The 24,937-nt window shown below is 46.2% G+C and overlaps 1 protein-coding gene across 1 annotated transcript; it reads right to left on the bottom strand.

Moving 5' to 3' along the window:
- Positions 1-855: 855 nt before the first annotated feature.
- Positions 856-24,937, bottom strand: Antxrl (ANTXR like). Its single transcript, XM_078022198.1, has 14 exons — positions 24,687-24,937; positions 17,123-17,194; positions 15,630-15,701; positions 13,670-13,751; positions 13,530-13,563; positions 12,547-12,626; positions 12,404-12,472; positions 11,964-12,044; positions 11,810-11,870; positions 6,740-6,809; positions 6,073-6,154; positions 2,934-2,960; positions 1,951-2,055; positions 856-876 (listed from the first exon to the last, which is right to left on the bottom strand). The coding sequence occupies exons 1-14, from the start codon at positions 24,935-24,937 to the stop codon at positions 856-858; spliced, it is 1,107 nt and encodes a 368-aa protein (XP_077878324.1).

The raw sequence follows: 24,937 nt of genomic DNA, 5'->3' as shown, positions 1-24,937 counted from the left end.
GGACTCTCAAAGGTAAGGCCTCATCAATGCAGCCTTCCAGTGACCTCATCAATGTAACCATTACCAGGTCATAAAGCTGACCTCATAGGGTATTGGGCAGGGGAAGGAAGTGAAACAGACATCAAATCCAGTCCAACTCTCTGAGTCCTTGAGTTTGAACATGGGCAAGTCACTCAATTTTTCTATACTTTAGCTCCCCAGGTCAGACTGGAAATCTACTAGCCCCTCCTGTACAGTTACTGGGACGATGAAAACAGGGAAAGTTCTGAGGCTCGCCTTTGGCCCACAGGATGACTCACTAAATAACAGCCATCCATCAGTATTGTGACATTCCAAGGAAGACAACTAAGTGATGTGTTTTTTCCCCTATGTCACCAGATGATGAAAGAAGACCAGAGCTTTAACACCTGGTAAAGGGGTCAGTGTTGGCCCTGCAGCACTATTGGCCACATCCACCAGCCCTGCTGGTCTCCAGTGAATAGCAGGAGGACTGCACAGGGGCCATGCACAGACACTGTCAGGGAAACTCCAGAGGGACCTGACCTGTCCCATGTCTTAGGCATTCCTTCTAGGCACAACAGTGGCCATTCTTCCCATTGGGAGCATCCCCATGTTTGGCTCACCTGGTCCCTGGGATGATTACCAAGTCAATGGCATTAGGTGGCAGCTTGGGTGGAAATACTGGCATCATAAAGTCAGTATTGCCATGAAAAACAAATATTGGGAAGGATGTGTGGTGGGCAAGCAGACATCTTCAAAGGGGAACATGTGGTGGGCCTGGGGTCCTGGGCAGAAGCTCCAGGAAAGGGAGGGGGCAGACAGGGAGAGAGTAGAAAAGTGGTATCAATGTCCTTCTCATGAGCAGGTACCTGAGACCTGGACAGAGAGAAGAGGAAGGCAGTGAGGAGGCCAGAAGAGGGCAGCACATGGCCTCAAGCTCTGGAGTCCAGGCCTCTCTGGCCCTGAGTGGATAGGCCCAGGCCTTGCAGACTGGAACAGACCATTGGTAGTAGCCTTGTCCTCTGGAGAGCATGTTTTGGCTTCTTTGTGGCCCATTATCAGGGGAGTTGCAGGGCTGGCTTCCCAGCTGTCTGTGAGGCTTTAGAGGGGCTAGAAGCTCCCGGGAGGAGTAATGTATCCAACCAAGACAGGCAAAACCAGGGAGGAGGAGCACAAAGCTGGTGGTGATTGGGTGCTCTTCCTTCCTCAACACCATTTTTTGTGGGAGCCTGTGCACCCCTGTCCCATGCCCAATGCTGCTGCCTGGCCTGCTTCTCCCTCACCAAGATGTGCCCTGGCTCTTCTGGGCTAAGCAGGGCTCCTCAGGCTTTGACATTACATCCTAGGGCTCAACCCCTGCACAGGGAACTTGTGATGCCCTTCAGGACCTGTATCTGTGCCTCTTCCTGTTGTGACTCTTGCCATCCTATCTTAGTGAGCTGCAGAGTCAATGCGTTGTGCTTTTTCTTTGCTCTGTCTGAGGACAATGATATTTCTTGAGTTTTCATGGTGGGAAGAAGGTGGCTCAGCACTGGTCCTTTTTTGTTTTAATTGTCCTTGACCTTGAAAGTCTCTCTGTGATTCACTGTGTCTTGACTCATCTACCATGAACCAGCACTCCAACACCAAAACCACTTCCAGAGTCGAACATGGTCTCTGAGTACCAGAGACTGGCCAGAAGTCAACGATTGGCCATAGTCCAGAATTCTGAATGCTGATAAAAACGCCATCGTTGCTGGAATAAGTCATCTGGGATGGAGTGAACCCTTGTGTCTACTAGCCTCCCTAGCCAGAAGCTTGCGGTGGGCCTCTGGTTATCCTCTAGCATGAAATGATCCAGGACCAGTTCCACAAAACCAAGTCCTATCCAGGGCTCAGGATTTTATGAAATAAACTAGCTACCCTGTCAACCAGGGGATCAAAAGAGCCCCACCAAAGGGCCCTTCTTACCTCCATTAGGCCAGATCCACACCCACAACAGGAGACGATCACTGTGGGGCAAGGATTTGTAGGTGGTGGCGCTGGTGGTGGAGGGGGTGGTTTTTCTTTTGGCTTCTAGAAGAAAAAAGCACATCTCTGCATCCTTGTCTATAGGTGCTGAGGAGCTGAACATGGTGTCCCTGGCACAGGCACCTGGCACTTTGGGACCACTCAGCTAATGTTGTGGGATACATGAAAAGACAAGTAAGTGGTATCCCATAGCAAGGGGAGTACCCTCCACAAGCAGAACAGCTAGACTCTCCCTGTTTGTACATCTGGCTCCTCCTCAAACTGACCTCACTTCTGTGTTCTTAGCTCTCAGATACTCCTTGCTGGAAGAAGCCTGGCCAGGAGGATGTGGTTCAGTGGCCCTGCCTCTGCAGAAGCCTGGTAGGTGCAGATGCAGCCTTCCCAGGCCAATTTGAAGCCAGTACAGATTCCACCTGGGCAGGGAGGCCAGCTTCCTTCCACATTCCAGTCCCAGGTGCCCCTGACCCAGACCCACCCTCAGCCTTGCCAGGAGACAGGGATGAAGACTCATTCAAAGGAGCCAAACCAACCTCCAGAGTCTGGAGATGGGAACAAGCACCTGAAACTTGAGGTTCCTATTGCAAAAGGCTCCCTGCTTACTCAGCATTCTACAGTAAGTCCTTTGAGTCCCACAGAAAGCCCACTTATTTTAGTAGAAATCATCACATTTTTTTGAACATGCCTTCAAGGCACTATTTTTGTAGCACAGATTCATGGTTAAGAATTTCTGGGTGCCTGGAGGGGAGTTGTATGGGTGATATCAACCTAGTCAATGTCCTCCCCAGAGCCCTCTTTGACCCTCTGTTCCCATTGTCTTTCCCCAGGTAGGTTGAGCTCCAGGGCACAGGCTTCCTGATGCCTCTTTTGAAGGTCAGTGTTGTTCTCAGGTAAGTAACAAAGTCTTGATTCAAACCTGCACGTACCTTTTCTGGAGGTGGCTTCATGATATCCTGGAATGTTAAACAGACAAAAGTCAGGAAGTGGAGGGGGTGTCATGGATTCTGCCTGGGCTCTGCAGTCAGAGGGGACATTGGGATGGAGCAAAGAAATGGAACATGGCTTTGGGGTGTGTGTGTGTGTGTGTGTGTGTGTGTGTGTGTGTGTGTGTGTGTGGTGGGGGCAAGGGTTCCCTGTGCCTATGGTGCTCTGCGTAGCAGGCTCCACCTGATCCATCGGGTGTCTCATGCTTCCTAGAAGGGTTATGGAAGATGAGCCAGGCCAAGAAGCCTACCCCTAGAGAGGCTCAGCTGCTGGAGTGCTGCACATCTAACCAGAACCTACCTGGAGCCAGAACACACTCTGGCCTCTCTTCCTCTGGAGATCCTCTCTGTCTCTGGTGCCCTCACTTGCCTCCGCACCTTGGGATAGTCATAGGCTTTCTCTGCTCACTGCTCCCACTGTGCACAATGAGGACTCTCCTGCCCTGTGCTGGCTGTTGTCCTTCCCACATCAGCTCTTTCTGCTTCCATTCCCTAGTTCTCTGTGATGTTCCTTCCAACCCTGCTCTCTAGAGCCTCTGCCTTCCCTAATGCCCCCAGGGTGCGAGTCTCAGTCCTTTGCTATTGCTTTGCTGTACTCAGGACACTGACTGTATCCTACCCAGAGTGACATCTCACTCTCATGCCCTGAATGAACTCAGGTCTGGGAGCTCCCCATGGCCAGGAGGGTACCTGCTTCCTTTCTCTACCTCTGGAGCCCATCACGGGCCTCTAATCACTGGCATTCAGCCATGGGAGATGAAGAAATGGCAGAAGGCACCACAAGGGTGCAGAGATCCATGTTGGTTTAACAGCTCCTCTGGCCCAGAAGTTGCTACTCCTCCCTGGCCAGCATCACTCGGCATTTGGGGCCATCAACCCTTCCTGGGTTCCCTCTCCTACTCTTTCTTCCACACAGAGGCCAGCCCTGGGTCCTTGTCCATCCAAGGCCTGCTGAAGTCCAGTTTCTGAGAGCTTCCCCTGGTTCCAGAGGTTCTGATATCCTTCTCCAGGGCCTAGGCCAGGCCTGAAACAAGCATCCACGTGTCCCAGGCCAACTGTCTGAGCCAGCCTGGGAATGGATCATGTCATGAGTCCAGGCTGTGTCTAGAGTCTGGGAACGTGAGGTTAATGTGTGCCTCCACTGGACCTTGCATACTCAGAACTCATGGGCAACTCCCTCGCATAGAGGGTATGTGCTGGGGGTTGGGCATACTCACCGTGAGGCATAGTTTCCAGCAACAGTACAGCAACAGTGGGATCAGCAGCAAGAGTGGCAGCCAGGCAAGAAACCCCAGGTCATAGGTTTTTTTCTCAATAACGGTGACAGTATTTTCAGTGTTGACTGGGGGACTCTGGCCACCCTGAAGAAAATAATGTAGCTGATAATCCTAATGGCAGGGGCCCTGGGAAAGACTTAAGGGCTTTTTCCTAACTGCCCACCCCCTTGCTTTCCATCTGTTCCAGTTTTAGTTCTCAGGTTGCCTGACCTTCAAGGATATCATGGGGTGAAGGGGGTGAGCAGTTCCATAGAGGGTTGCAGACTCTGCCTCTGGTCCTGCTGAAAGACTTCTGGATATTGAGATCTCATTGTCCAAAGCATGAGGAGGAAGACCTCAGCAATGTGAAGGGGAGTATGGTCAGACCATGATTTGTCCTCATGGTATCTGATGTCTTTATTCTGGACATACAATAACCCAGAAGCTTCACATCTGATGAACCTGGCCCTCACTGTTCACCTCAGTTTACAATTCAGGACCTTGTAAAGATGACAGAAAGTACAAAAAGTGCCCAGATAGGGGACCCCAGAGAGGTACAGACACAAGATAGGAACAGGAGACAGCTGTCTGTCAACCTATAAACTCTCCCAACTTCCTAGCTCTATAGCCATAACCTTACCTACTCCTTTCTCTGAGTCTCAGCTAGCACATCTACACAAGGGGAAGCTACACCACTGCTTTATGGGCATTTGTCAATTCAGAGAGTTTAGAATATCCTTGCTTGGGCGAAGGTTCACTTGGGGTTTAAGAAGTGGGGGCTTATTCTTCTGGTTTTAATTCTTATTTCAGGGATCCCAGGCTACCCTCTGGGGACACAGCCTTCCCCACTATCTCCCGAGTCAAGTGATTGCTTAGAGTGAAGCTTAAGAGAGGATACAGGGGAGGAGCCTATGCCAAGAAAACAGGTGGCTGAAAGGAGAAGCAACGCAGAGAGCAGAAGTGATGGGCGCTGGCTGGGCTGGAGTCACTGGACGGCTAATCGTGCTCTTTCCTAACTGTGCCTATTGCAGGAAGGGCTATGAACAGATTGTCTCTTGATGAGCAGATGTGGGTTCAGTCTGCTGATCTATGCATGGATGTGCAGGAGTAAGCCAAGGCAGACTTTGGGGGGACTGTCAACCCTGTAGGGTCTTCACAAGCTGACACTGAATATAAGGGTGAGCGACAAGTAGACACAAGCCTCCTCTTTCCTGGCCTCTTATTATCTTACATTTGGCTAAATTGCTGGGATGATGTAAAGCTCAGAAAAGACACACTGGGTGGGTAACACCCTCTTTTTCAGATTGCTCTTGCTGAGCTGAGAAGGCCACACACAACTGGTAGCTGTTTTACAACCACAGTGGGGTGGGATAGGAGGAGGTGTGCACTGCAGGTGAAAGGGAGCCCACAGAGGGAGACAGCTGGGGCAGAGAGGAGACTGAGGACTCAGGCATGCCTGAAGGGCTACTGAGCAGGCCTCAAGGCTGGGTCCAGAATGAATTTGGTATCACATCCATGACTGAGGCACCAATTCAGGGCACACACACATCCTACCTCAGCTGGCAGAACCACCCAGATCCCTGTGCCTAGGCATTCCCACATGGAATGGGTGGGCACCCTAGATGTCATAGACTCTAGCATGTAACAGGCAACTATCCAGGCTCCCACACTGGCCCAGCTGGAATTTAGAGGAACCTGTCTGCCCAAGCTGCTTTATAGGCCTACCTGGGACCTTCTGCCTTTCTGATCTGTCCAGGGTGCATTGGCATCTAGAACAGGGGCTCTGGACAGCACAAGGGGCGCTGAATCCCCACCCAGGTACTTACGCCACACTTAGTGCTGTTAATGCTGTGTTTGTTCCCAAGGAAGCTCTCACCATTGTTCAAGCTGACTTCAACAAATACCTCCCTAATGCACAGAAAGGGCAGATATTGAGAACCAGCCAAGAAAGACTCGGTTCAGGCCCTTGGGGAACCGTAGCCCACTAAAATCTTCATTATAATAAATCTGAAATTTCAGCATTTAAGATCCCCAGAGAGTATATAGGGGGATATTGAGAGCTCATCACACAAAGCATGAGGAGGAAGACCTCAGCAATGTGAAGAAGACTATGGGTCAGACCATGATTCATCCTCATGGCATCTGATGTCATCATGGCCATAGACTAAAGAACCAGAGAGGTGTGCATGGCGTCACCATCCTTAATTTTATTACAGAATGTATAGTTTTTGCTCTGCAAGGCAATTGAAACAAGGCTAACAGTCTTTGCACATATTGTCTCCTGCATCCTTCCCTCATCAGAGCTTGAGCTACTGTGGATCCCTGAACCCCTTGCTAGTCACCAAAAAGGGCAGGTGGTGAAGGTGCCCTTAGCCCACTCCCAGATAGACATCCATCCTGGCAGAGGAGCCATTCCAAATTCTCTACACATAGTGGTGGTAAACACTGAGCACCTGATCTCCCACCCTAAGACATTCAAGCAAGGGTACTTACTCATCAGGTTGTTTTATCTCTGCTCCAGGACAAGTTATGGAAGTGTCATTGGAATCCTTAGGTTTCTTATCTGAAGAGAAAATGGCATGACTATGTCAATGGATCTGTACATCTAATTTGTCACCCCTCTGTCAATCAGGAAAACCAGATGGTGTGGGTTGTGTATGATGGAGATTAGATGGTGGGTGCTTTAAACTCATGGACAATTCTTGCTATTTATGTAGGCTATGGACCATGTTCATTAAAAGGAAAAAAAAAGTTCTCTCCGAGGAGCTGATATTTGAGCTGAGACCAACCAGACAATAAGTATCCAAAGAACAGCAGAAGAAAGAGTTTTCTGTTCTATGAGAGTGGCATCTGCCAAGGACCTGAGGCATGAACTACTGAGCTTGTTGAGTTGGAAAGGAATGAGCCAAGAGAGGTAGATAAGGTGAGTGGGAAGAACCTGGGAAGAGGTTTGTTTTATTTCAAGTCTGATGGATTTTGCAGGAGCTGCATAGATTCTAGTCATTGTTTAGCTATAAATGTTGCAAGATTTTATGGTGGACTGGGTATGGGGAGAGAACTAAGAGAAATCAAAGATGACACTAGGTTTTTCTGGGATTTTCAACCAGAGGGAGTGGGTGGATGGTAGTGCCATCTGAGAAGGGGAAACCTGAGGAAGGTATAGGGCTTCCTCCCCTCCCCTCCCCTCTCCTTTTCTTTCCTTCTCTAGGAAGACTGAGAAGAGCTTCACACCTCTATTCTCCTCTCCTCTCCTCTCCTCTCCTCTCCTCTCCTCTCCTCTCCTCTCCTCTCCTCTCCTCTCCTCTCCCTTCCTTTCTTTCTCTAGAGAGCCTGAAAAGAGCTTTATAACTTGCAACTATGGAACCTTCTCTGCCTTGAGCCAAATTCCTCTTTATACTTCCTTAGCTGTGGTCAAGTATGAGAGCCAAGAAGGGCTGCTCACTCTGTGTCTGTAGCCTTGGGGTTTCATGAAGGTCTATGATTTCTCCTTTGCTTGCAGGAATGAATAATTTCCCAGAAAGGCTGCTCGCTGCACCTGAACAGGCTCGGAGTCTAGGTGCTGCTACATTTCCTACCATAAGCCTCCTGAGCTCAGGTCATCTGCCATCAGGGAAAGGGAGCTGAGGACACTGTGGGGCAAATGCTGCTGTGGGGACAGCCCAGCACAAACTCATCCTTGTGGAGGTGTGAATCCCTACTCCAAGACACTCTTGGGCTGCTGAGGATTTATTACGTCTCATATTTAGATGAAAGGAGTGGTGGCCGTGCATCCCAGCAGGTCTCTCCTTCCACTTGTCCACACTGCCTCTAACCACACAATACCCACTGAGAATGGTCAGCAGGGACTGGGAACTGGCTGGTTGAGGGAGGGGGCTCTGTTGTTTAGTAAATGTGGCCTGAGGCACAAAGGGGGTACTTACCAACAACGGTTTTATCCTTGAACTTGAATCTACAAATAATCTGGTCCTTCCTTCTTGCATTATGAAAACCTTGTCCAGTAATGAACACATCGTAAGAAGCTACAAGAACAACATTTAAATATCTGAGTGAGGAAGAGCCAAGGGCTGCATTCTCTCTGACTCACTGTTCATGGGGGTCCAATCCCCAAGGTGTGATTCCCACAAGGCCCTGATGAGGCAGCAGGTATGTCTGAATCAGCATCTATGGGTCCCTCTGGACACATTCTCATCTGGTGTGGCTGAGGTGGCTGAAGGGCCTTGCACACTTGGTGATCCTCCTCCCATTACCCTTAATCCAAAAATTTCATGACTACAACCCAAGCCAGTGCATGCACAAGGTCCAACTCAGAGGAAGTCTTCACACCCTGAAATCTCCAGTGCTTCCTAAGCTGCAGGGCCCCAGGCTGTGCACTGAGCCGGCCCTCCCATATGGAAGGCAGAGAGGAGCTCTGATGCACAGGCTGAAGAAGCCCTGCCTTATTCCTGTGAGGCTCCTGAATGTGGGGACTCTCTCTCCTCCTCCTGCCTGTGGTAGTGGAGACCCTAGGAGCAGGGCAGGAACACAGGTGTGGCACAGGAGAGGCCCCTACCCTTCCCAGGAGGTTTCCTCCCAGGATGTGTCCATTCCCAACTGTGGGTCCTGAGGCCAGCACATCATCCCTCATCCCTGTCTCTTCCTGACACACCAAGGAGCACAGCCACCTGCCTGTGTGTAAGCAAGCGCTTCCTTCTACCAGTGTGTAGCCTCCTTCTCCTGAGGCCAATACAAGGGACAGAGAGGAGAGCAGGGTGTCCAGCTCCAAAGGAGTCAGGATTCCTGTCCTCAAGCTCAAGTCCAGGCTCATTTACCTGTACAGTCACCTCCTGGCTCAGGTCTGACTCATTCCAGTATGGAATAGCACTTCAGTCCAGGTCAGTTGACCAAGGACTTTATTCCTCACCTGGCCTCCTTCATCAGACTCTCAAGGATAAAATGAGGACTGATCTGTTCTGTGTCATCTGGCTCCAAGGATCCTGCCTTGGGTTCCTATCTGAATGACTGTCACTCTGTATGTGGCACCTTTGCATAAGATGGCTAGTAAATGAACAGGTCACTGGCTGAGCTTGTGTTCGGACACATCTGCTAGAAGGAGTTCAACTGCTAGAAGGAGTGACATCTCACATTCCCACCTGGGGTTTGTCCTAACTGTTCAGATGCCAAGGCCTGTGTGTCCAGGGCACATAATGACATATAGGCACCAGCCACCTGGGCTGCTTTAAACCAGAAGCAGAAGAGGCCATATGGGGGAATGGGGGTCCTTGAGTCCACCCCCACCCCTTAGTACTTGCCCAGCACAAGCAAGGGCAGAGGGAATGTTGAACCAAGAACCAAAGTGGAAATATCAGGACCTGCCACTGTCCTTAGGACCCATCAGCTTCCAAGTGCTGATCCAGTCACCACCTCTGTGTCTCCCAACAGTCCTGACAGTGTTATTTCTATCCATTTTAGGCCACACTGAAGTCCCAGATATCTGGCACTTTGCTGCAGGCCTGGTGCCACAGGTAGCAGAGCACAGATGAACACATAGTTCTGCTACCAACAGCCTGTGGCCATGGAGCCTCCCTGTGGAGGGCAGGGAGGCCAGGATTGCCTGACTGGAGTCCATGTTGCACCTAAGCTCCACCAGAGGAAAAAGGAGGCTGAGGGCTCTGTTTCCATCAACCACAGTGTGAGGACACCAACATGTGGTACCAGGGCTACACAGAGGGTTTGTGACAAGGAGAGGTGGCCATCCCCAAGTCTATACAATTGTGTCCTCAGCACACTGAGGCAGGAATGCAGGGTGGTCAGAGGCATCCTGGTCAGGTCTAATCCTAGGGGACAGTGGACTGATGTGGATGACATGAGCCCTGGCGGTCAAGGTGGACACCTGTATTTGGTAGGGAGGTTTCCTTTGTTCCCAGCAGGACACTGGAAGTTGAGTTATGTCCAGATCTTTTTCTTCATCCATTGATATAATCACGCCCTTTTGGTGGATGTGCAAACTCCACATTTTTCAAATCCCCCATCAGCCTGGTCCTCCTGGAATGAGCCCTGATTTCTCTTGACCTACTGGCCTGTTAAATGTTGCTCACTCCATTTGCTAGTGTTTCCTTGAGAGTTTTTAAAAATATGTTTTTCTACTTTTGCAATTAAACATTTTGTGTTAGATAGATGATATTTGCACACATACCCACACTGTGCTTTCTAACACACATCCCTCCCCAGGAAGGAAAATTTCATATACACCATATCTATACACATGCACCCATGCACACCCCCAACATCCACTCACCCACAAACACTCTACCACACATAAACACAAAACATACATCTCGGCACACATATATACATGCGTATACTGTATACCCCATGCACACTTACCCCTCCATATACCATATAAAAACACTCCACCTTCAGGCACTAAATCATACACCACATACACACACACACAAAATCCATACATATGCAACATACAATACTCCTTACATATTACAAACCATTCCCTAAACACTACATATATCACACATATCCTGCAAACACATTCCACATACCCACAACACAAGTATATTCCCCACAAAATACCATTCTTCTCACATACAACATACTCTGATACACATACCATACAACACTGTGTACACATGCATATTCTCCATGACCTATATAGGCAGAAACCATAAACATACACAAACACCAAACTCCCTGTTGTAACATAACTCATGCCACCCACAATCTATAAACTTACATGACACACACCACATATATTGCATACACACCCCACAAAGTTATACCAAAACACATAATTTATACACACAGTTCACACCCACATATGTGCACACAACATATACACCACAATAAAGAACTCCACACAAACACCATACACTACAAAACACTACACACAAATCATGCACATAGATACCTACACACCAATACAATGTACAAATGAAAAACACAGCATATACTACTCTTAGATACTGTAAACACCACAAAGATATTCTACAAATTCTGAGATGCACCAAACATCACATAAACACCACACAGTACATATACACTCATATCTTCCTACACACTACAAAACACCAAATATTCACCACACATATACCATACACATCAGACACCATTATCACCATATACACAATGCACACCATGCCCTCTCACCTCCTGCACAACACACTCACAACACACACACACATGTACAACACCTGCACATGGCACACAGTTCCCCCACATACCACAGCATTTGCACTACAAATATGTACACCACACACACTACTGGCCAGCTACGTGTACATATCTCACAAATCCTCCCACAGTCAAAAATACTACACCTCACACACCTTCCTACTCCTACTCAGTCACTACATATATTCACTGATTGTGAACATGTCACAAATTCAAAACTCACACATATCATACACACACACCCTGATACACACACATTCCCATATACACATCTCACACACCATATACACAAAACATACACCATGGAAGAACCACACATATCAAGCAAATCACTCACACAATCACCCCATTCATGCATACTCATGCAATGTGCACACTCATCAATTAAACATTCTGTCTTACCTCCTGCACATCGATCAGAAGCCTCTACAGATGTGACTTCAATGCAGGTCTTGGAAGAAAGCTGGAAGAGAGAGGGGAGGAAGGGGGCTAGGAATGTGATCCTCAGGCTCCAGAGAGATACAGATCACTTCTGCTCACATTCAGTCAGACTCACTGGTTCAACAACGGTTTTCAGATTTGCAAATCCTGTGTCCACCCCAAACATGTGCTTTGGGGAGTCTGCAACTGCTATCATCTGCAAAGGAAAAGAGGTGACTTGAGCCCCTCAGCTATCCCAGGGTCTTGAGAAAGCAGGTCCCCGACCCAGGGCAGAGTGTCATGCCCTCTTGCAGTGGGGCTAGTGGAGTGTCAGGAGCTGGGGTCAGACGTTGGCTTCTGCCCACAGCCCAGGCTTAGGGAGCAGGAAGCTCCCCCCACCCACCCAGCACAGGTGATGCTGGTGACTCCTCTTGTTGTCCTTTCACCGCAGCCACCTGTTTTCAAGTTCCCTGAGGCAGGTGAGAAGAGCAGCTTCTTCCAGGCCCTGGGAAGCCACCCATGAGAGCTTCCCCAACTAGGCTGCAGAGGGACACCTGGGCACCTGCTCTGAAGTACCTGATTTTTCTGGTAATCCAGCACACCCACAGTGTAAACGGTTGCCCCCATACTCCGAGACTTGTTAGCCTAAGAAAAAGGTGTCAAGAGTAAATCATCAGACTATGCGGGGCACGGTGCCGGGAACCATGGATTGAACTCACCAGTTCCTTGGTCTCCTCAAATACGTTTGGTAACAGTCTTCCATCAGTCATAGCAATAATCATGGGGGTAGCTTTACTGCCTACAGAATAAGCAAGAAGAGTGTAGCTTGGTTGGCAAGTGTCTATCCATGTCTATGCTGCCACAGGCCTCCAGGGCCCTGCACTGACCATAGCTGACAGGTCAGGTGCTCCCCCACCTTAGCATCTTGGGTAAGGTGACTTGAATTCTCATTAACCCCCAGGCTGTGCACACTTTCCCCTGAGGAAGCCCAGCCATTCCTCCATAAGCTTTAGCCTATTAGCTGGGTGAGGGGAGCAACAGTCAGACACTCCCTCCTGCAGAGGCCCGTGAGGCTGATGAAGGCCAGGCACCTGATTCAGGCACAATCTGTGGGAACTCTTGGGCCATCTGTAGGTCTGGTAGTTTAGGACTGTTGTTCACTGGGCTTAGGGGAGGGGATCCCACATGCTCTCAGTGCTGTTGTGCACCAGGCCCCACATATTCCTGACAGGAGCTGCAAGCCTACAGTCCAGAGGGACATCCTTTCTGGGGGTGCAAAGCTGTTTGCGTTGTCTGAGATACAGGTCCAAGAGGCCCTTCAGAGAAGGAAGACACAGATGAGAGAAGGAAAAGGAAGGCTGGCCCAGCAGGGAAAACAATCTGTGGGTCGGAGCTTTACAAAGAGGTCTGTTTCTTCAAAGTCCCTGCAGTTTTTCTTCTTTCTGTTCACTAGGATCAAGTGTAGGTTAAAGACCTCAGAGTGACCAAGATCCACGCATGGATACCTGGGGCCTCAAATATAGGTACGTCTCAGAACCATCTAGTACAAGGCTCACTGCACAGGCTGGTCTTGCAGTTCTGGCTCCAGTAACTGACTCCAAGAGTAGGAGCTTGGAAGAGGCCCAGGAGATCTGCACATATGTCTCCCAGGGGCACCAGCTCTATGCCCCACCTACCACAAAGAAGGAAGCAGGCAGCTTACCTTCAGCGATGACTTTTTCCATCTGTTGATTTACCTGCACAGGAATGAAGAAACATTGGACAATAATAGTGAGATGCCTTAGTGATACTCTTAAGAACTGGGAGCCAGCATCCTCAACTCCAGGTCCCAGCCCTTCGTACCAATTTAAATCCTTCGTGCATGTTTGTTTGTCCTGTAGGCACCACTCTCTCAAGTCTCTTAAGATTCTCTTCAATTTCTTTTCTGAATAAAAAAGTTGAAAATAAAGATTAAGGTGAGGAAGACTGACAATTTTAAACCAACTTATGAACGGTCCCACAGCTTTGTCTACCGTGGAATTGCCTGGACACGAGAGGACACAAGGCAAGCATCATGGTGACCCCCGTTTGGCACTGGGTCTTGGACAGGAAGTTTCACAGCCTTCTCTGACCCTAATGTCATGAGCACTGTGGCAGGTCAGGTGAGGCATGATGGTTGCTGAGAACCTAGGCCGTTTTCTGAGCTCATGTGAGGGTATTCAGGCCTCAGGGAGCTCACCATGGGCTTGCCTGGTCCGATTTTTGTTAGAGGAGGAAGCCCACAGGGATGTGCTTGTGTGTGAGAGACACCATGGGGGCTCATCATTCCTGCCTCTATCTCTAAATCTTGGAACACTGTCCTCCTGAACACTCTGTCTTTCCATAGGGAAGGCTGGGTTGAGGAAAGGTCATGTGGCTAAGCTCTGCCAGCTACTATCCCCCACTGCCACAGACCTCTGGCCAGTCTACTCAATTAGAGAGCTGGGCTCCAAGACCTACTAAAACAAAAGACCCAAAGCTGGGGTAGCAGCCCTCAAGGTTGTCCATGAGGGTGCCCACCCTAGCTCCATGAACTGGCTGGGGGATTTGGCCTGTCAGGTGCTGTTAACACAGACAAGATTAGGACAGGCAGGGAGGGCTCTGTTGGCAGTAAGGATACAGGAAGGGGCATCCTGAGGCCTGGGTTAAATAAACATGACAGACTGAGTCAGCAAAATGAGAGAATAGACCCTGGGGGTGGCTTTCCACCACAGGCAGAGAAGTTCCACGTGTGAAAACTGAGGGCCCTAAGCTTGGCCCTGCCAAGGGAGATGAGGAGGCCATATCCAGCCCTGCCCAGGGAATGCCAAACCAGGGTCCACCCAGTCCAGCCCAGTACCTCCTGTCCCTCAGGGACCCCTGTCAGCATCTTTACCACATCCTTCCTCTCTACCACCTCACACCCACTCAGGTCTCTCCCAAACCTATACCAACCCAGGTCTTCCCTGTGTCCACGGACCCAGCCCCTCCCTGTCTTCCTTGACACTGTTCTGTTATGGGCCAGAATATATGTGTCTTGACCAAACAAACTCCATTGGACCCTGACACTTCATTTCATATAAGAAATGCTTCTCCCTTGAGAAAACTCTGCCTCTGTCAACTTGATCCTGCTTAACACAGCCTGCTTAGAAATGCACGGCCTTGGAAAATGTTTCTGATCCTATACAATGTAAAATTTTTCTCTTTTTTGTTCCCATTTTTTTCTTTGGAAATGTACCCTGACTGTACTGGATTATTCAGACCCATTCCCTATGTTGCTATGGTTTGGACCATAGTGTTTTGGGTGTTTTTGCTACAAGAGTGCACTCACCCTACCTTTTGCAAGGGGTGGAAGGTTGTAGAGGCGACTCGCCTACTGCCCTTCTGACCCACCAGTGAAAATAGTTTCTATGTCTGGCTTCAAGACTGACCCTGTGATTTATTTAAAACGTGCCACAACAATACGTGGGGGCCAACTTGTCCACATGCCCTTGACCTCCTTCCCCTTGCCTAGGGCTGGCTTGTCCCTCCTCGTTCCCTGCTTCTGGCTTTTTTGTGGGGGACACTGGACAAAAGATGCCCCACAACTCCAAACATGCAGACGTCTTCAGTGCCTCCACCCCTCTTCTGTGCCGGTCCTACCCTGTGCAGAGCCCTGGACATTGCATCCTAAGCTCTCCCTCACCTCCCAGTCAGTCAGAAGCTCCACAACTTCCCACCTTGCTCTCCGTGAGCCTCTCAGATCCTTGGAGCTCCATGTGGCCAGGCTCATCAGGCCTGCCTTGGGCTTCACAGCAGCACCTACCTGTCTCCAGTGAGCGGCATGAAAATTTCTGCACCCTTTGAGTAGAGAACGAAGGACATCCGCATATTTGGGCTGAGGAGGAAGCACAGTTCATGAGGAAGCCAATGCACTGGTTCTACCAGATATCAGTGAGCAGCTAGGGAGGAAGTGCATATTTGTCTGATCCCCACCCCGTCTCTTCTGCACTGGGGTCATTTCAGATAAGGAGGGGTTCAGAAGCATTTGGTGAAGGATTCTGAAGACTATGGAGATGAAGTGTCCAAGTAAAAAGAGGGTGCTGAAGGTTTCCTGCTTCAGCTCTGTATTCCCAACACCCCAACTCTCTTTCACTTGCATACACATGCATGTGCATGCACACAGGCACAAACACACAAGCACACATCCCACAACTATGCACCCACTGAACATGAAAAGAGACAGACATATCTACACTCCTCCATGAGGGCCACTCATCCACCTGGACTGTCTTCTACTGTCACCTTGCTTGTATCTTGGTCCCCACTTCACTCCCTGGCTCAAAGAGTTCATCTTCTTTTTGGCAGCTATTTGCACACCTGCCTCCCCTTTCTCTCTCTCTCTCTCTCTCTCTCTCTCTTTTCAGTGCCCTATAACCCAAGACCCTCAGACCTTATAATAAGATTGCTACATGCCTCTCTGACTGAACTCCCCAGTGGTCTTGTTTTTTTCTTGACTCAGTTCACCCACAGTTATTGAATTCTTTTCCCAATCTTGATCTTGTCTCCCCAAATCTATGAATCTTCAGTGACTTCTTTATGGCTCACAGGGTACATTCTAAGTCCCTTGACCTGGCGTGATGAGTCCCTATAGCTTGGCCCCAGACTGGTCAGTGCTGTCTCATCTCTGAGCCTGGCTCTGAGTTTCCTTCACTCCCTAGCCTCTCCAGAATCTCTTCATTAGAGGTCACCTTGATGGTTGCTGTGACCCTGTCCCTTTCTCTAACCTTCAAGATCAAGTTCAAATATCCACCTTTTTTGAGGGAAACTATCTTTGATTTCTGGTATTCCTGCTTTGTCCTTTAACCTTCCAAGGAAGTCAAGTTCTCTGCCAGTTACTGAGTTACTGAACTTTCTTTTAAAATAATATTTTAGTTGTAGATGGGCACAATATCCTTATTTTTAAAATTTATATGTAGTGCTGAAGACGAAACCCAGTGTCTCACACCTGCTAGGCAAGCACTCTACCACTGTGCTACAACCCCAGCCCTTTTCTGTCTTGACTTATTTCCAGCCTATGAGGTCCTGGAGGGAAGACTGTGTCTCTGCACTATACCCTGTCTCCTAGGAAGGGGCCAGCCAGAGTTGCTGAGACCCCACAGGTCCAGTGTGGTTTGTTCCTTTCTTGCCCTGCACCCTGGGCTCTGTGCTCCCTACATGAGGTGCTCCCACGCTCACCAAATCTAACGGTCATGCCCTTTGACTGCCAGGGACTATTCCCCGCAGCACAGAGGAGCCAGCAGTGTGGAGAAGCCGTACTTTTTGAATTTGTTCACCAAATCCTTCACCAACTCATAAACGTAAATCCAATTGTTGTTCACACTGGCAGACCTGAAAAAAAAGGAAACAAGAGTTGGGGATATGGCATATCCAATTGGTGTGCAGTTTCTGCCTTGCCCGCTGTCCAGCAGGCTCCTTAACAAGAGCATCCCAGCACCAAGAACCACAGTGCATCATCCTGAGAGGTGACATTAATCAGGGCCAGGAGTAGCAGAGGGTGGTCAAGCAGACCCTTCGGCCTGGGACTGTAGGGCATCCCAAGGTGAGGGAACTTTGGTAATTTACCAGTGTGGCTGGTCATGCTAGGTGGGATCTGTGGATGGAAAAGTCCATTATCTTTTCTGATTTGCAGGTTCCCTTTGCCCACCCAACTCCCTGTCATTTGCCCTTATTTTAACCGTTTCCTGCTCTCTCTATGGGTGAGTAGAGAAGGGCTTTTGGCATCACTGTGATCAGAGGCACTTGGATAGTCAAATCCCAGAAGGGGACAAGTCCTGGCCTGCAATTCTCCTTCCCCCCAGACTGGAGATTTTTTTTACTCAGGCCTATCTGACCTGCAACCCCATGACACTGCCAGATTCCACTCACTGACTCAAATTTCCCAGAGCTCACTGTGAGCAGCAGGTGGAGTCATTTTCAATAGGAATCTAAACTTCATCTTGCGTAGATGGGAACCTGAGCTTATTTTATACCCAGGGTTTCCCATCAGCCTGCACAGCTCATCCACTCTTAGTGCTAAGGCCTTTTCTAGTAGGCACTGCCAGAGGAGCAGCATGTCCAGCTGTCATCATTTCCAACTAGGAGAGAGAGGCACAGGACCTTCCGTCTTGGCTCTCAGGTCCCTGCTCCCTTTTTCTCACATTTAGTCCCTGGATCTCTGGGGAAGAGGTAAAGGGAATTGGAACCTCCTGATATTCCACATTGTGGGGATCACTCCCATCTGTGCTACTTCCCAGGGTCAAAGGTGTTTGCAATTCCACATCTCCATCAGCCTCCATTGCACCAAAGAACAGTAACTAGATTCTAAGCATGAAAGAGAAATGTCAAGCTTAACTGCTATGCTTTCTGTCCAAGTTTTGAGAGATGGTCCATGGTAAAACTGAAGTTAGTGTACTTGCTCAGACATTTTTCCTGGATCCATGGTGTTTCATGTGATTCATGTGTTATGAGAGTCAGAACCCTTACTAGGAGCCACCATTTCTTCTCTCCATTTATCACTGTGTCCTTAAATGTGAGTTTCTGGAAGGTCATGCTTATATGTGCTGAGTCGCATACTAATAGGAACTGCCTTCTCTCTATACCATCCTATTACCTCCTCTAGGCTGCATATAAAACTACATGTAGCTGATGACAAAGTAAGATCTAGATAACCCTAACAATATCAGGTTCAACTTTCACTGAGAATGTGTAGGCTAGGAACCTGCTATGCATGCATTCCTTATGATACCAACTTATTCCCATTTCACAATTGAGAAAACTGAGGCACTGAATGATCAAGAAATTCTTTTTTTTAATTGTTGGTTGTTCAAAACATTACATAGTTCTTGATATATCATATTTCACACTTTGATTCAAGTGGGTTATGAACTCCCATTTTTACCCCATATACAGATTGCAGAATCACAATATTTATACTTAGCATGTTTCGGAACCAAGATATTTCTTCAAATCCCACACACCGCTTGTTTCACTGACATACCTGAATGATGCTGTGGTATCTATCATTAGCTGGCTAACTAAGCTCTAGACAGCCAGCCCATCCATAACACCAACTTTGCCCTCTGCAGCTCCCAGGCTAATGTGCAAGACAGCTTTTTTTCTTAACTAAAGGAAACATTGTCTGCTTTCTTTCTTCTTACTCTTCTCCTGTTTTTCCCCTGTAGAAAGGAGTGTCCTCCACTGAAGATTCATTGGGAGTCAGAGTCTTCAACACACTCACATGTTCTGTAAGAGTTTCACTTTCAGATGATTGTCAAAGAGGGTGTGTATTCTGAACATGGAAGGAAGGGAGTGTTCAGGGAAAAAGTAAAGGAATACAGAGACCAAGATTTCCTTCCCTAGAAAGGAGACAACAAGGAACAGTGAAAACAGTGAAGTTCCAGCACACAGGGCTCCAATCATGCTAGTGCCCAAAAGAGACAAGATCACTACACTCTTGAGGACACTTTTAATATTAGTTTGAGACCAAAACATCACAGTTGTATCACTGATTGAATCATCATGTAGAAGGGATGGAAGAAGATGTTACAGAAACCCGCATAGAAGCTGGTTATGAGGAAGCCAATGCTTTATCCCTATAGTAAGAAAAGAGAAACAAAAAGCAAGAAACACTCGCCAGAACAAGCTTATTCTTAGAACGAAAGATAATATCACAAATGAAAGCTAGCAAGTCTGCAAGTGGTTGCCTTAGGGAGTGGGATCTGCAGTCTTGCAGAATTGGGCAGGAGTACTTATTTATTAATTTTTTTTAATCGTTGTGAGCCTCATTTGAGTGCTTGATATTTCAATGCATCTTCAAGTATTTCTGTGATTAAAAAAAGGAATTATAATTAAAAACCAGTAGCATGAGTTTTTTTTCACAGAAATGGTGTCTTTAAATCTCAATGCCCTTTTTCTAATGAAGCTTTCCAACTCACACACACAAACAACAACAAAAACAAACAAACAAACAAAAAATCCAACTGCTTGTGGGCCAACTTTGCAAAGTCTCTGGAAAAAATTTCTCAGCAATAATGTAAGTGTCTGTCTGAGAAAACACCATCTTCAAAATATGAGAAATTTTTTTTGTGTGAATGTGCTGTTTTGCTAACCCTTCGACTACTCCATTTCCAGTATATAGACAGTTTTGATTTTGAGCAGTAGACCCATTTTAAAAATATTGTCCTTCAATTAAAAGGAGCAGTTGCAAATTATTGAATACATCTGTTTTCACCTGTCTTGGGGATACTTCATGGGTGGACTCCCTCTCAACTTTTCCTTGCATAACTTGGAACATAGGTAGGAAAGGAGGTGGGCACTTTACTTAATGGCTACAACTAAGCCACAGGAGTCAACAAATCATAGATGCCCTGGGCCCAAGGTTTTGGGTGGAGATGTACAATAGATTATTGAAGAACCAGAAGAGAAGCTCTAGACCTGAACTCCAGGAAATGATAAAATGTCTTTCAACAAAAATGGAAGACACCAGACAATAACTCAAAGCCATATGAACATAGAAATATTTCTAGCAAATATAAATACAAGAGCAAATATATGTTCCATTATTGTTGTAATCTTGTTTTCTAACTTATTTTTCTTTTCTGCAGCATCTATAAGACAAATGCAGAAAATCATATACTTTTTGAGACAACAACATATAAAGATGTATTTTATGACATTGTAACAAAAGGTTGCATCATGTAGAGCTTTTGTATGTAACCAAATTTAAATGACAGTGATTCAAATTGGGTTGCTATAACATTAGAAGGCTACATGCAATCCACACGTAATCATAAAGAAAATGCCCCAAATAGAATATACACAAAAGTAAATGAGAAAATAAAAAAATGTGTCATTTCCTACAAATCAACTAAGCACAAAAAAAAGAGAGACATGGAGAAAAGGAAAAACAGAAAAGGCAGAAAACATTCAGTAAACAAACATAATGCAAAATCCCTTCCCTATCAGCAATTACTTCAAATATAATCAGATTAAAATCTTTAATCCAAAGAAATAGATGGTTAGAATGGAATTTAAAATAAAGAAAGCAAACAAAACTCATGATCTAACTGTAGTGTTTACAAGAGACTCACGATAGACCTAAAGGCATACATAGTTTAAAGTGAAAGGATGAGAACATATTTCATGCAACGTAAGGCAAAAGAGAGCTGGGGGTGATTCCACTAATTAGAATTTAAGTACAAACTGACAGAAGAGACAAAAAAATATTTTATACTTAATAAAAATGTCAATTCTCAAAAAAGATAAAACAATAATAAATAGACTTGCATCAAAAATCAGAACTCCAGAATTTATGAAGCAAAACCAACAAAGTTAAATGGAAAAAGAGTTCTAAATTATAGTTGGAGACTTTAAAATGTCATTTTCAATCATAAATAGAACTATATAAGATATAAGGAAATAGAGAAATGAGAAAATAGAATATTCTAATATAATTATTTAAAAAAACTATACCCATACTGGGGCATGATATTGTTCGAATTATGTTATGTGCATGCACAAATATGGCATGATAAATCTCACTATTATGTGTAATTATAATGCACCAATAAGAAGGAAAAACACTGTGTGAAATAGTATGTACAGAACACTCTACCTGACAACTGAATACACATTTTTTTTCAAATTCATATGGAAGATTCTTTTTAGTAGATTATGTGTCAGGCAATAAAACAAATCTTTAAACAAATGTAAAAGTTTGAAATCATTCCAAGTATCTTCTGTTATCACAATGAAAGAAAGCTTGAAGTCAACCAGAATGAAAACTCAAAAATTCAAAAGTAGGTGGGAATTAAACAACAAACTTTGTCAACGAGAAAATTATCAAAGAAAAAATCACAAGGAAAGGTTGAAAATACCTGAGACAAATAAAAATGAAATGGTGACATAGAAAAACATGGAATGAAGCTAAAGCAGTGCTAAGAGACAATTTATAGCTATAAAAATATATTAAAAAGAAGAAAGACCTATCAGTAAATCAACTTTTTCTCTTGTGGGGAAAAAAAGCTAAATTTAAAGCTGGCAGAAGAAAGGAAACAGAGAACATTATAGAAGAGATAAAATAGAAAATAGAAATGTAGAGAAATTTTGATTAAACCAAAACCTTATTCTTTGAAAGGAACATAAAATTAGCAAACCTTCATCTTTATTGACCTAAAATAAAAGAGAGACAACACAATGGTTAAAATCTGTGTCAGCTTTACTGCCAATTCTGTAGAAATTAAGGGCATGCCATGGACAGACATCTTTTGGCTAATAAATTGGATGCCTAGATGAAATAGATTTTTTTCCTAGCAACACTCAATCTACCTAAAGAAATGATGAAATTAAATAGAAAATATGTATAGAAATTTAACTTTTAAAAGATTAAAATCTGTAAAAAATAAAATAAAATAAATCTACCAACCAAACCACCGATGAATTCTACCACCGGTGAATTCAAGCAGACTTTCAAGGAATAAATCTCATCAATTTTTCTAAAAATCTTCCAAAAATTGAAGACAAGGAGAAACTCTGAAACTCATACAATGAAGCAGCATTAGCCTACCACCAAAGCCAGAAAAAGATACTCTAGGAATGTGCAGACCGATGTTCCCTCTGAATATAGATACAAAACTTCAACAAAGGAGGTGGAAGGGCTCCTCTAGGACTCCTCCTAAGGGCAAATTCCAACAGGATCTTGCTGAGGCTAGTAGGATTGACAATGGGCAAGTCTGACATTAGGAACTGAGGGGGATCCAGCAGATCAGCCTCAATTCTGCACCCTGACCTGGAGCTCAGGGGACTCAAGTTGCTCCCTTTCTTTCCTGGTCCCACAGTCTTCAGCAGATTTTCCAGCCCCAGCCAAGTCTGGCCAGATTAACTGCCCTGTCTCCCATCATTGAAGATGCCATGTGGGGATCCATGTGAGGTGAGGAGGAGGGTTGACAAGTGGCAATATTTGTGACTCAGAAACTATTTCTCTTGCCTTCTCTAGGCCCCCTACCCCATTCACGCCTTAGCAAAAAAAGAAAGGGGAGACTCTTTCACTTTCTGATAATTTGCATCAAGCGATGATTGACCTTGAGCAAATCATCAGCTCACTTCCAATCTACATTTAACTCCTCAAGATGTTAGGAGGCTGATTTAGTTAGCTGTTTTTGCTGCCGTGAACAAAAAGATTCAAAAAAGAAAATTTTTTAGTCGAAGAAAAAATTATTTAGGGGTTTACAGTTTTTTCAGGTCACAGCAGCAAAAAAAATATGAGGAACTAAATTTGGGACAATGAAGAGAGAATAGCCCAGGAAGCCCAGGTTTTGTTGAGGTGGCATAAAATACATCAGGGTAAGATAGAAAGGAGACTAACAGGGAAGGGAAAAGAAACAGTAACTTCAAATCTAAGAAACTCCATAAAACTCCTCAAATTTACCCCCCCCATTCTGTTTTCCTCAATTTTTATGAAGTCCTTCAATATTTTAGCATTATGAGTCCAGATGATTAAAATTCCTACCTACATTACTAGTTTATACAATTTATACAACACATTTTCTTTAGAATAAATAAAAACAAGGATAATATTGCCCCAGAAAAAATGGTATTCCTTATATTATTAACTGGATGATGTCAACTAAGAGATCTGGAAAGAACCAAATAACCATAACCTGCACCCTGCTACTTAAAGAGAATTGAGCTCTTGGGCTGATATCACTCATCCCCTACACACTTCTTATGTTCAATATTTACAAAATTTCTTATAAAAGTAGACCCCAAGTACCCCCAAAAGGCATTTCATTCTCAAATGTCCACATTCTTTCTTAGAATGGGCAGCCTGCTCCTTTGCTTGCTTTACCAAATAATTCTTTTTGCTTTTTTAAATAAATCTTTGTGGCTATTTTGAAACATGCTGGTTTTTTTCCTGTGGCAAAAGTCAAGAATTTTCCAGAGCTAAGTTGAGGTTCCTCTTTTCCCTTATGGGGACCTCCTTGATCCTCTTTCTGGTTATATTGTCAGTACTAGCAGCCTCTGGGCACCTTCCTAATCCAGGTGCCAAACCCAGAATAGGACATAATATCAAAAAAAAAAAAAAAAAACCTTTGCTTTTCTGCAGCTCAAGATGTTTGGCGGATGTCTAACATGCTAGGGAGAAAAAGGATTTGGAGGCCAGCACATGCTTCCACCACCTTCTGGGGTTTCCTTACCTCTGTCAAAGTACAGTGTTCATTTCCAGACCAGCAGGAGGAGCTGAGAATGGAACCCAGAACAGAAACACCCACACTCCCTTTCCTTCCTTAACAGCCAGCCTAAGGCAAGGTCCAGCTTCCCCAGGGTCACACTGAGGCAGAGTCCCTGCTCCTGTCAGTGCAGGAACTGTGCCTTGGCTGTCCATGGGGGGAAGGAAGAAGCAAAACATGAGAAGCAGCAAAGTGCAGGACATTCTGATCAGTGGCACTGGGAGAGAGCCCAGCAGAGGCCACAGAGCACTCTCTCCAGAATATCAAGCAGTGAGCCTTCCACACACGCCTGAGGGTGAATCCTAACCATAAGCCGACTGAGAGGCAGGTAGGAGCAAGATCTGGGCCAGGGAGATCTGCTGGAGGGGCAGAGCCATCCAGGACCCCTGTGATGGTGTCCCTCCTTGTAGGCAGTAAGTAAGCTGCTGAGGACCATGCCTGGGGTCTGACCACAGACAACCCTGCTTGTCCTCTTCCAGGATCTGTAATCTTCCAGGATCTGTAATCAACCCTGCTTGTCCTCTTCCAGGATCTGTAATGTTCTGACCATAGTGACTAAGGCTAAAAGCTAAGCCCCATGGGCTATCTGGGGACAGGGCAGAAGGGTGACTCACTTGTCCAAGATAAAGTAGAGGTCGAAGATCCCCTGGCAACTGCTTTCCTTTCCCGCTTGCCTTGGGAACCATCGTTGCCTTGCACCTGGATCACGGCGGTTGTAGAAGCTTCTTGAGCCCTTGCCCAGGTGGTGGAATATTCTCCAGCCAGGGCCATGGTTCTGTAGGCTCCCTGATCTCAAAAGGGATGGAGGTAGCAGCAGTAGCAGAAATAGTGTAGCGCAAGGCACTTGAGGACAGTGGATAACCAT

This window comes from Ictidomys tridecemlineatus, chromosome 1, assembly GCF_052094955.1.
Source record: "Ictidomys tridecemlineatus isolate mIctTri1 chromosome 1, mIctTri1.hap1, whole genome shotgun sequence".
In the NCBI taxonomy this organism is placed as follows: domain Eukaryota; kingdom Metazoa; phylum Chordata; class Mammalia; order Rodentia; family Sciuridae; genus Ictidomys; species Ictidomys tridecemlineatus.
Note: the sequence above shows the minus strand (reverse complement) of the source record. Positions and strands in the feature narration are given on the sequence as shown.

Bases quoted from the DNA above. Each gene is read 5' to 3' on its own strand.
- Antxrl (XM_078022198.1), bottom strand. From the start codon at position 24,937: ATGGTTATCCACTGTCCTCAAGTGCCTTGCGCTACACTATTTCTGCTA. The intron at 6,155-6,739 runs GTAAGTACCCTT...TCTGTGCATTAG, and splicing joins GAGATAAAACAACCTGATGA to GGAGGTATTTGTTGAAGTCA. The intron at 877-1,950 runs GTAAGAAGGGCC...CTCTCTGTCCAG, and splicing joins GTGGATCTGGCCTAATGGAG to GTCTCAGGTACCTGCTCATG.